The 12,457-nt window shown below is 51.5% G+C and overlaps 1 protein-coding gene across 1 annotated transcript in view; it reads left to right on the top strand.

Moving 5' to 3' along the window:
• Nucleotides 1–4,519: 4,519 nt before the first annotated feature.
• ARL8B (ADP ribosylation factor like GTPase 8B) overlaps nt 4,520–12,457 on the top strand; it is a 28,075-nt gene continuing 20,137 nt past the window's right edge. The window contains exon 1 of the mRNA XM_054729706.1: nt 4,520–4,797. Within this exon, the coding sequence (XP_054585681.1) occupies nt 4,675–4,797 (123 nt within the window). The 5' untranslated portion in view covers nt 4,520–4,674. The remainder of the gene's footprint in view (nt 4,798–12,457) is intronic.

The raw sequence follows: 12,457 nt of genomic DNA, 5'->3' as shown, positions 1-12,457 counted from the left end.
GCATGACCCACGGACACAGACAATAGGGGGTGGAGGCCTGGGGCAGCGGGCGGGCTGGACAAAGTTCAAGGGTCACTGGGGGGGAGGGGACCTAAATGATACTTTCCACAATAAAGGTTTAAAAATAAATAAATAGAACCAAGTAAAATAGAGAATGCCTCCCGTTCCCACGCTGGGCCGCTCGGAGCAGTGCAGCCGCCGCGGGGAAACAGAGGTTCCGGAGCGGGAGGCCCTGCAGCTTTATCTCCCCCAAACCCCTGACCGACGGGGCAGGAAGCCCAGAGGCAGCGGCTGGCCAGGCGGGGGTGGGTAGGTTGGCGGAGCCCGAGGCTGAGCCGGACGGGGACCTCCTACCCCGTTAGGGCGCCTCCTCCCCGCCCCGCGCCTGCGCACCCACGCTGCACCGAGTGCTTCCTACCTTCGCGTTCCGTCATTCCCGAAAACGTCTTACTTTTTTCTTACGATGAGGCGTCTGGCCCAGCTCTAGAAGAAAGAGGCGCGTTTGTCCTGAAGGGAACTCCCTGCCGCTCCCTTCTCTTCTCCTGAGCCCACACTCTCCGTTTGTTTATGGACTAGAGGCCCGGTGCACGGAGATTCGTGCAGGCATAGGCCTTCCTTCCCCTGGCTGCGGCCCCGGCTCCACTCCGCACCCGGGACCCAGGCCTTCGCTCTGGCCCTCCCGCCCTCCTGTAGCTCCCTCCACCCCTACGCCCCCCCCCCCATAGCAGGCGTCCCGCCCCACCCCAGCCACTCCACGCCTGGGCATGCGCGCTGCCCAGAGGCCCGGAGCGGCTGCTGCGGGGTGGAACACCTGTGTCGTCACCATGGCGATGATGCAAGCATCCCGGCCTGGCCGCCGCCATCTTTGTCATGTCAATTTGCATATTCCCTCCTTATTGGCTGTGGGCACCGCCATCTTTGTCCTGGAGTGGCGGTCAATTTGCATATTCCATCTTTATTAGCTAGGCTTTTTCTTGATTTCAGAGGTGATGGGAGAAGGACAGAGACAGGAGCGTCAATGATGAGAGGGAATCATTGATCAGTTGCCTCCTGCATCGAGCCCGCAACCCGGGCATGTGCCCTGACCAGGAATCAAACTGTTCACAGTTCCATGCTCACTCCGGCCCGGTTAGGGTGGGTTATGGTTACGGTTAGGGTGGGTTAGGGTTAGGGTTAGGGTTAGGGTTAGGGTTAGGGTTAGGGTGGGGGTTATGGTTAGGGTTAGGGTTAGGGTTAGGGTTAGGGTTAGGGTTAGGGTGGGGTTAGGGTTAGGGTTAGGGTTGTGGTTAGGGTTAAGGTTAGGGTTATGGTTAGGGTTAGGGTTGGGGTTAGGGTTAGGGTTAGGGTTAGGGTTTGGTTAGGGTTAGGGTTAGGGTTAGGGTTAGGGTTAGGGTTAGGGTGGTTAGGGTTAGTGTGGGTTATGGTTAGGGTTATGGTTATGGTTAGGGTGGTTAGGGTTAGTGTGGGTTAGGGTTAGGCCGGGGCAGCTCGCACTCCTTTTCCCCGCCGGAGCTGCCTTTGCCCCTGCGGGTTATGTCTGAGACCTGAGTGACATCACAGCTGGTGACAAACTCTGGCTCTGGGGCCTGACTCGGCCAAAATGTGGGCACCAGTGCCCCGGCTCAGCACTGGCTGCTGAGATGCTCCGAGGCGACAATTGGAACTGAGGGAACATCACTTCGTTTTCTTCCTTGTCCCAAACCGTGATCCCATCAGACAAATACCAGGCTAGCCACGGGGCCTAAGGGACTGTGTTGCTTTAAGTAGACTGGCCCTGACCTTAAGGAGATGACACTTAAAACAGGTCCCAGCTGCGACATGTGCTGGAAGCTCAAACCGGATGGGTCTCAGGATGCGCCCGCTGGGGCCGCGGAAGCTTCTCTCTTACACAGCAGCCACGCAGCCACGGAGCCACGGAGCCACGGAGCCGCAGAGTGAGGACGGGGGCCAGTCCTCTCTGCTGCCCGGTCCTCGCCGCCCACATCCCGGGGCTCGGACACCTGGCCTTTGCCCGTGGCCTGCCGGCGGTCCTGTGTCTGCGCCCATGATCCCGGAGTCCCATGTGTTGAACTTAGTTCTGGACAAAGTTCAAGGGGAAGCATGGACCCCACCCCCACCCCGACTTCGTACACCAGTGGACTGACTCCCGCAGACAGTGCCCCCTCCGTTCCAACCTCGGTCGGGGTGGTGTCCGCACCCCCGGCCCCGGGTGAGAGCGGGGCCGCAGGCCTGTGCACGGGCCCCGTGCTCCGAGATAATAACGATAATAACGGCCTTTACGAAGGGCAGCCATTGTGAGAGCTTCGTGCGGACGCCTGCGTTCCCTGCTCCCAGCGACCCTTCGGGCAGACCACAGTGCCCGTTCCCGTTCATGGAGCACAGAGAGGTCAGGCAGCTTGCACAGTTCACACAGCCGATGGGAAGAGGAGCTGCTATCAGAATCAGTCCTTCCAACTGTGTAGGCTTCCTACAGCCAACTCTCCACCGAGCTGCCAGAGTGAACTTCTAAAAACAGAGATGGGCCGGCCAGTGTGGCTCAGTGGTTGAGCATCGACCTAGGAACCAGGAGGTCACCGGTTCGATTCCCGGTCAGGGCACATGCCTGGGATTCTAGTTGGATCCCCAGTGTGGGGTGTACAGGAGGCAGCTTATCAATGATGTTTCTGTCTCTCTCTCCCTCTCCCTTCCTCTCTGAAATCAATTTTTTTTTAAATCTTTTCCCAAAACTAATCCCCTGGTGTCCCATCCCAGCAAGAATAGAATCGATCCAGGGCACCGGGCCTCCTTCTCCACCCACAGCCTCCCCGCCCCCTGCCTGCCTCACCTGAGCGCCCGCGGACTATTGCCATTCCTGGAGCACCCTGTCCCTCCAGATGCGGGCCTGGCTCTGCTTCCCTCGCCTTCCCAAGCCAGCGCCACCCCCGCCAGGAGGGCTAGTCGGACCCTAACTAAAACCTGGCCACTCCCGCTGCCCCGTGCCCGCTTTCCTTACAGAGCTCAGCACTGCATGGTGGTACAGCGTCTGTCTGCTTATTGTCACAGGTCTCCTCGCTAGCATGTGAGCTCAGGAGGGCAGGGATTTTTTTAAAATTTGAAAGCCTTGCCCTAACCGGTTTGGCTCAGTGGATAGAGCATCGGCCTGCAGACGCAAGGGTCCCAGGTTCGATTCCGGTCAAGGGCATGTACCTTGGTTGCGGGCACATCCCCAGTAGGAGGTGTGCAGGAGGCAGCTGATCGATGTTTCTCTCTCATCGATGTTTCTAACTCTCTATCCCTCTCCCTTCTGCTCTGTAAAAAATCAATAAAATATATTTTAAAAAAATAAATAAATAAAAAAATAAAATAAAATTTGAAAGCCTTGCACATATTTTTATTGATTTTTTAATTAAGTTGAACTTTGGAACAGGCCATCATTTACGTGGTGGAGAGTCAAAAGGGAAGGTTCATTCACTCCCATGCCTGCCTCTGGCTATCCAGTTTTCCCTGCCCCCAGGAGAAACCACTTTGATTGGTCTCCCAGCATTTCCTTACACATCGCTTCTCGGCCTTCGGCTAAGGTCAAGTGCAGTATTTCTTTATGCAAATGTAATACATATTTGTGCGTATGAGCCCATGTAATCTTCTTTTGCTACTTAGACCAAAAATATCACAATATACATAGGCTGCACCTTGCAATTCTCCCTTGAAAGTGTGTTCTGGATGGACATCACATCAGTTCACTGAGCGCGTCCTCGTCTTTTTCACAGCTGCGTAGTATTCCCTTTGGGGGACATCCTATAGCTGACTCCATGAGCTCCCTGCCGATAAGCACGTGTGGCTTCCGTCTGCTGCTATTGCCACAAACGCAGGGCAGGGACTGTTATGCTGAGCCTCACCCACCAGTCTTTTTTTTTTTCTTTTTTATTGCATTTATTGGGATGACATTGGTTAATAAAATTATAGAGGATTCAGGTGTACCATCCTATAATACGTCATCTGTACATTGAATTGTGTGTTCACCACCCCAAGTCAAGTCTCTTTTCATCACCATGTACCCTCCTCTTCTACCCCCACCCCACCCCTTTCCCCCTGGCAATCACCATACAGTTGTGTGTGTCTGTGTGAACCCCCAGTCTTGACGTCTTTCTGCACGGAGTCAATAAACAATGGTGGCAAGAGCGAATTAACCGCCCGCCTGGTGTGGCTCTGAGCATCCTCCCAGGAACCAAGAGTTTGCTGGTTCGATTCCCGGTCAGGGGCCCTGCAGCAGGCAGCTGATCGATGGTATTCCTCTCTCATCGATTATTCTCTCTATATATCGCTCCCCTTTCCTCTCTCTCTAAAAAATCAATTAAAACACCTTTTTTAAAAACAATGACTTAACACGAAGGAGGGCGTGGTGGAAAGGAGCGCAGGGCGGCCCCGGTACTGCGCGGAGGCCCCGGCAGGGGGCGCTGCAGGCGGCGGCCGCTCCCCGCCGGCGGGTCCTCGCCGCTCTTGCCGCGCGCGCCGGCGCAGGGACGGCGCGGGGGGGAGGGCGAGTCATATGACCCGCTCGGCTTCCTGGCTCGGCCGCCGCCGCCCGCCCGCGTCCGTCCGCCCGCGTCGCGCCGGGGCCCGCAGCCGTTGGGGGGTCGGGGCCGAGGCCCGCTCGTGTGGAAGCCGCCGCCCGCCCGCCCCGCGCCCGCCGCCGCCATGCTGGCGCTCATCTCCCGCCTGCTGGACTGGTTCCGCTCGCTCTTCTGGAAGGAGGAGATGGAGCTGACGCTCGTGGGGCTGCAGTACTCGGGCAAGACCACCTTCGTCAATGTCATCGCGGTGAGCGCCCGCCCGGGCCGCCCCTCCACCGGGGGCCGGGCCGGGCCGCCGGCGGCCGCGCGGGGGGAGGCCGGGGCCGGCGGGGCCTCCGGGGCCGGCGGGAGCGTCCCGAGTGCCGGGCGCTGCGTTCGGGCCGCGGGGAGGGCGGACGTGCGCTCGTCTGGTGGTTACCACGCCGGGGGGATCGGGGCTCCCCTGGGGCTTGCTTGGGGGGGGGGGTGGCGGGAGCAGCCGAGGGGTTCGCCCCAGCCTGCCTGTCACTTCCCCGGAGGGCGGGCCTTGGCGAGCCCGCGGGCCCGGGAGCAGCAGGAGAATCCGGAGGCGCTGTCCGGCCGCCGCTCGGGACCCAGCGCCCGGTGCGCGCAGCTCGGCCCCTGTCCTCCGGGCGCGGGTGGCCCCGGCTCCCGCGGGACCGAGATGAGCTGGTGGCTGCTGCGCCGGCCCCTGGACGTGCCGGGCAGAGGCGCAGCCAGCCCGGGCTGTGCCACCGCCTTCGGCTCTGCTTTTCAGGGTTCCTGTCCTCAAGTAGGGGGCCGGGGGAGGGGGGACGACGGATCTGCAGAAAGTTAACTACCTTGACAAACGGGGTGTGGGGGCGTCGCTTCCAAGAGGAGGGAGGGCACTGGGCGGGGACCGAGCTGATGCCAGGCCCAGGGATGGGTGTCCGGAGGGGAGTCGCCCCGGGAACCCATCCACCACAGCGCGGCGTGGGTTCGGGAGCGACTGCGTGCAAGGGGTGCAAGGGCGAGTGTTCGATTCCGGCGGCGTGGTGGTTGCGGGAAGAAAGAAGAGGGGAAGAGCCTCGTCGATCTTTATTTAGAGCCCACGAGCTGCCGTGACTCAGTCTTCGCCGCGCCCGACCGGCTGGTCCTGGCTGGTGCTCCTCGGGACGAGCCTGCAATTATTCCGGAGAGATGGCAGCGCCGCTTGCACCTTTGGGGTGACAGCTGGGGCCCTCACTTACCGGGAGGCTGGCCGTCCAACTGGTTTGCTTGCAGGAATGATGCAAACACGCTCCCTCATTGGAGAGAAGAGGCGGCATGTGACTGTGAGCCCTCGCACCAATGGAGCAAGGATGAGTAAGGCCCTGAGGGAGGGCTGAGCAGATTTCCTTTGAAGAACGGGGCGTATAAGTATAAGCAAGCTTCCTATGTGCTTGCCTCGTTTGGTGCTGTCATCTTTTCCCCTGGAGGTGACTGTGTTTCAGCAGGTGTCGTAGGGTGGAATGTGGCTCTAATGCCACTAAAATGAATGGGGACAACTTTGGGCTAACTCTCCCTATTAGGACCTTAACATACTTTATTTTGTTAAACATATTTTTATTGATTTCAGAGAGGAAGGAAGAGAGAGAGATAGAAACATCAATGATGAGAGAGAATCAATGATTGGCTGCCTCCTGCACACCCCCCACTGGGGATCAAGCCCACAACCAGGGCATGTGCCCTTGACTGGAATCGAATCCGGTCCGCAGGCCGACGACACTCTACCCACTGAGCCAAACCATCCAGGGCAGGACCTTGATATACTTTAATGTGCTGCGGGAAGGATCAGCTGAGTGCCTGTGAGCTCCGTTAACTGGGCATTCTGTGGCAGCCCCTGTCTGTCAGGCTTGGAGTCTCCTTACCCTTTTGACAAGACTGAGTTAATGAGAAGTGCAGGTCGGGGTGTTGCTACAATCTGTTGTGTTTGTTGCAGTGAAGCAGTTATGAACTTGAGCCAACCTTTGAGGGACTCAAACAGCGCAGCTTAAAATGAAGAGCGGGAGCTGTGAGCCAGGCAGCCCTGGGTTTGCATCTGGCTCTGCGCTCTGCAGCCTTGTGTCCTCGTTGGTCTCTGCTTTCTCACCTGCGAAGTGGAGGTGATCATATGTTTCTCACAGAGTTGCTCTGAGGGGTGAGTGAAATGACGTGTGTGACCTGACTAGCATTGTGCTGCCCACAGAGGTGCTTGGTCAATGGTGACGGTGGGTTTCACTTGTCGTGGGTACAGCCCTTCAATGCAGAAACATTGAGAAGGGAATTAACTGGGGTCATGTCCTTCTTTCAATCTGTGTATCCAGCTGTGGGCTGCAGAAGTGGATTTATGGATTGAGGAAGGTAATCCCAACACATCACATCTCTCCCACCCGCATTTTAAAATTTACATTATTTTTAGCAACAACAGAACTTCTGGGAAGCTGTTGAACTCAGAATGAACCAGTGGTTCCACTATTACTTTAACATTAGACTATTGACTGTGTATTGGCTAAGATGCTGGGGGGAAATGAGGCCTCCGAAAATGTCATACTTTTTCTTTTTAAACCTCAGACTCGAGTCTAATCTGTGATTCTCATGGAATATATTGAGGGTGAGGAAAAGGTTAGTAATTAAGGCTGATTTTACAGACTTTTAAATAGAAAGTGTGTCCAAAATAGTAAATCGTGCATTATCTTTTTTTAAATCAATTTTATGTCCTTTGTATTTTGTATAAAATGTTTTATAGGCTCAAAAATACAGATGTGTTGAGCACTGTGTCCCTTTTATTCAGATTCAATAAGTACCTTCTCAAATATGAGAAGCTTCAGGTGGCCGAAACCGGTGTGGCTCAGTGGATAGAGCGTCGCCCTGCGGACTGAAAGGTCCCAGGTTCAATTCCGGTCCAGGGCATGTACCTTGGTTGCGGGCACATCCCCAGTGGGGAGTGTGCAGGAGGCAGCTGATCGATGTTTCTCTCTCATCGATGTTTCTAACTATCTCTCTCCCTTCCTCTCTGTAAAAAATCAATAAAATATATTTTAAAAAAATAAAAAAGAAAAGCTTCAGGTGAGGCCAATTTTCTTTGGGTAAAAACCCATCTTTTGTAAACATCAAATTAAAATTTGGCTGTATTTCTGTCTTAAAGGTTTAAAAAACATACCAGATGTTATTTAACTTACTCCAATGGCTTGTGAAGCTGAAATACATACAGTAGGGTTTGGTTCATTCTGAAATGAACTTACAGAGGGTGTCACTCCTAGAATGCATATTCTTGTGGCTTTAAAGCTGAAATGACAATTCCTTTTCCCTGATGTTCTGTGCAGAGGCACTTGATGTACATAGTGTTCTCTGTGTTAGACATTGAGAAAAGAGACGCCTCTCGTCTCTACTGCTCTGCATGGTGTCAGGGACGATACAGGGCCCGCAGCTAAATGTTCCGGCAGTTATTGCGCAATAAGTCATGTGTCCTATATGTGTAATGTATGTTGAGCAATCTTTATTTTTAACTGAGGCTTAGATGGGTCATAGGATAGTTGCTAAGAAATATTTAATAGGCTCTACCAAAATGTTATAGGATAAGTTTTGTAGACATTGTGTATTTTTGAAATGAATAGCAGTATGAATTTTTGTTTACATTTTTGTGACGTGTTATACCACAAAGGTTAATCCAGTGAAAAGTTTATTACTGCTGAGAATTAGGGAAAGGAAAATTTGGGAAGATTATAGAAATATTAACCTGGAATCACTTGTTTTGTTTGTTTTGAATCCTCACCCGAGGATATTTTTCCTTCCTTTGATTTCTAGAGAGAATGGAAGGGGGAGTGAGAGAAACATTGACGTGAGAGAGACACACCAATCAGCTGCCTCCTACATGTACCCCAACTGGAGCTGGGGAACCTACAACCTAGGTCCGTGGTCAGCAAACTGCGGCTTGCGAGCCACATGCGGCTCTTTGGCCCCTTGAGTGTGGCTCTTCCACAAAATACCACGGCCTGGGCGAGTCTATTTTGAAGAAGTGGCGTTAGAAGAAGTTTAAGTTTAAAAAATTTAGCTCTCAAAAGAAATTTCAATCGTTGTACTGTTGATATTTGGCTCTGTTGGCTAATGAGTTTGCCAACCACTGTCCTAGGTGATTCCCTTGACCGGGAATCCAACCCAGGACCCTACAGTCTGAGGCCTGATGCTCTAATCACTGGGAAAAACTGGCCAGGGCATGGAATTATTTTTTTAAGAATTTGTAGAAACCTCAATTAAGTGGTCTAATTTTACCCTCATTTTATAGATGTAGCTAGGAGATCCAATATTCCTACACCACAGAGCTAATGAATAGAGAGAGAAAATTGGAACCCAGGGCCAGTGCACTTTCTGCTTCTCCTGTCTGCCTCTGTAGATCCAGTTGAGGTTAGAATCATAGAGCTGTGAATTAGGAGATCTTAATCCTTAAAATCTCTTTGTATATAAGTATGCTCCTCTTATGAGTCTGGATAGCATTATTTCATTATTTGGGGTAAGAATGGCAAAAGTAGTTCTTAGTGAAAATTTGCTGTGGCTCATTCTAAAGTTGGACAAGTCTGAACCTTTCCTGTGGACACCAGCCTTGCCCTGAGGGATTTCTTCGGAACCTGAGGTCCTGCCAGGGAGCCTCTCTTCAGGGTTCCTCACCCCCCTCCCCTGTCCCATCATACTTTCCAAGCAGACCCCGCACCTCCAAAGCCCATGTCTCATTAGCAAGCTGTTCAGGTGCAATAGTGCGTTTAAATACTGACCCAGGACATTTCACACCATAAAGCACTTTGCAGGTTTCTCCAAGATGAAGTGGATGGTCACTGAGCATGGATACAGAATGCATCTTGCACCTATAAAAATGGATGTTTAAGTGTTATTTTTAGAAGTTTTTTCTGATTATCAAAATCATACAGGGCCATTAGTAGACATTTAAAAAGAAGAGTGTAAAGTAAAAGACACCACCTACCCCCCACCATCCAAGGTTGGCTGCTGTCAACATTTCAGAGTAGTTTCTTTTGTCTTTTGTAAATGCGTGTATCCAAATGCCCTTCTTAAGTTTTGAGATTATACCATCTTTTATGTGTGTATCCTGATTTGTTTTCTTTTAGTTACAGTGTGTGCATTTTTCTACATCTAAAACCACTTTTTCCATTTCTTAAGGCACTGTTTATTTTTTCCAGTTTTATTGAGAAATAATTGACATGCATCCCTGTATAAGTGTAAGGCGTACAGCATGATAGTTTCATTTACATGCATTGTGAAATGGTTACTACTTTGGGTTCAGCTAACATGTTCTCATATCTACCTATATCTTACCTAATAATAGAGAAACATGTAAATTGACTGTACCTCTGCTACGCCCACAGCCAATCAGAGTGAGTATGCAAATTAACCCAACAAAGATGGCGGTTAATTTGCATACATACCTGGGTCCCAGGAACCTCCTCGGCACCCAGGTCACTCCCAGCTGGCCATCAGGCAGAGGCTTTAGGCTTGGGCAGGGGCCGAGCCTGGGATCGGAGGGAAGAGGAAAAAAATCAATGGAAACATATCCTCAGGTGAGGATAAAAAGAAAAATAAATGTCATATCCTATGAAAGACACATCTTGAAAATGCTTAAAGAAAGTTGTCATTTTTTCATGGTGAAGGGACTAGAGTCCGTGTTGATGAAAACACCTTGGCTGCTGTGCTGACTGGCAGTGGCTGCAGCAGCAGGGTGTTGGGGCTGGTGCCCTACCCTGATCAGCCCAGTTGCCTCCCACAAAGGGAGGCCAGACTGTGGCTTAGGTCCGCTCCTAACAGGGAGTGGGCCTAAGCCATCAGTAGGACATCCCCTGAGGGCTCCCAGTATGTGAGAGGGGGCAGGCTGGGCTGAAGGACCCCTCCCCAGTGCACGAATTTCGTGCACCGGGCCCTTAGTATATATATAAAAGCCTAAGCGACTATCCAACCATTTGACTGGTAGCTATGACACGCACTGACCACCAGGGGGCAGACGCTCAACGCACAGGCATGGAAACATGGAACAGACTGATGAATATCAGAGGGAAGGGGGTAGGGGGAGGGCAGGAAGAGATTAACCAAAGATCTTATATGCATACTAGAGGTCCGGTGCATGAATTCGTGCACCAGTGCGGTCCCTCGGCCTGACCTGCAGGGATCAGGCCGAAACCAGTAGTCCAACATCCCCTGAGGGGTCCCGGATTGCGAGAGGGCGCAGGCCAGGCCGAGGGACCCCACCGGTGCACGAGTCCGTGCACCGGGCCTCTAGTAGATACAATAAAAGAAAAGAAAGAGCCCTAACCGGTTTGGCTCAGTGATAGAGCGTCAGCCTGCAGACCCAAGGGTCCTGGGTTCAGTTCCAGTCAAGGGCACGTACCTGGGTTGCAGGCTCCTCCCCAGCCTGGGCCCTGGTCGGGGTGCATGCAGGAAGCAACCAGTCAATGTGTTTCTCTCACATCGATATTTCTCTCTGTCTTTCCCTCTCTCTTCCACTCTCTCTAAAAATCAGTGGGAAAATATCCTCAGGTGAGGATTGAAAGAAATTTTTTTAAAAAGAAGAAAAGAAAGGAAAAAAGTTCTCCTTGTGATGAGAACTCGGGCTTTCCTCAACAAGAGCAGTGTTAGCTGTAGTCATTGTGTTGTGTGTTAATCACATACCTAGACTTCGCCTGTAGATGCAAGTTTGTGCCTTTTGACCACCTTCCTCCAACCTCCCTCCCTCCACCCTCTGCATCTGGTCACCACAAGTCTGATTTTTTTTCCTATGTGTTTTGGGGGGGTTGTTTTGTTTTTCAGATTTAGTGAGATCTTCCAGTATTTGTCTTTCTCTGTCTAACTTATTTCACTGGGCATAATGCTCTCAGGGGCCATCCATGTTGTCACAAATGGTAGGATTTCTTCATTATTTATGGCTGAGTAACGGTCCATTATGTATGTACCACAGCTTCTCTGTGCACTCATCCGTCAATAGAACACTTAGGTGGCCTCCTGTCTTGGCTCCTGTAACTAATGCTGCTGTGAGATGGGGGAGCGATGTCTTAATGCCTTAGTTTGCATTTCCTTTGGATCTCTTCCCAGAAGCGGAATATCCAGATCATATGGTGTTTTTATTGGGAATTTTTTGAGGATCCTCCATACTGTTTTCCATAGTGGCTGTACCGGTTTACAATCCACATCCAAGCCAGCATTAGCTACTTCTTGTCTTTTTGATGATGGCCATTCTAACAGGTGTGAGGGATCAATATCTCATTGTGGTTTTAATTTGCATTTTCTTAATAACTAGTGCTGTTAGGCAGCTTTTCATGTATCTGTTGGCCTTTCATATGTCTTTGGAGAAATGTCTATTCAGGTCTTTTGCCTGTTTTGTTTTAAGTATGTTTTTATTGGTTTCGGAGAGGAAGGAAGAGAGAGAGAAACATCAATGATGAGAGAGAATCATGGATCAGCTGCCTCCTGCATGCCCCCCACTGGGGATCGAGCCCACAAGCCAGGCATGTGCCCTGACAGGGAATTGAACTGTGACCCCCCCTGGTTCATAAGTCCATGCTCGACCACTGAGCCACGCTGGCCGGGCTTGCCTGTTTCTTAATTGCCTTAGCAGCTGTTGGGTTTTGGTTTTGGTTTTCATTTTGCTGTTGAGTTGTATGAGTTCTTTTAACATTTTGGACGTTAATCCCTCCTGAGATACGTGGTTTGCAAATATTTTCCCCCATTCCATAAGTTGTCTCTTCACTCTGTTGATGGCTTCCTGTGCTGTGCAGAGCTGTTAGCTTGATGTAGTCCCTCTTGGTAATTTTTTATTGTGTTGCTGGCGCTTTAGGTATCATATTCACAAACTGTTACAAGACCCATGGCAAGGAGCTTTATTTCTGTTTTCTTACAGAGTTTCATGATTTCAAGCTTACATTTAAATCTTT

Source organism: Eptesicus fuscus, chromosome 18 (genome assembly GCF_027574615.1).
Source record: "Eptesicus fuscus isolate TK198812 chromosome 18, DD_ASM_mEF_20220401, whole genome shotgun sequence".
Lineage (NCBI taxonomy): Eukaryota > Metazoa > Chordata > Mammalia > Chiroptera > Vespertilionidae > Eptesicus > Eptesicus fuscus.
This window is presented reverse-complemented; position numbering and strand designations above follow the sequence as displayed.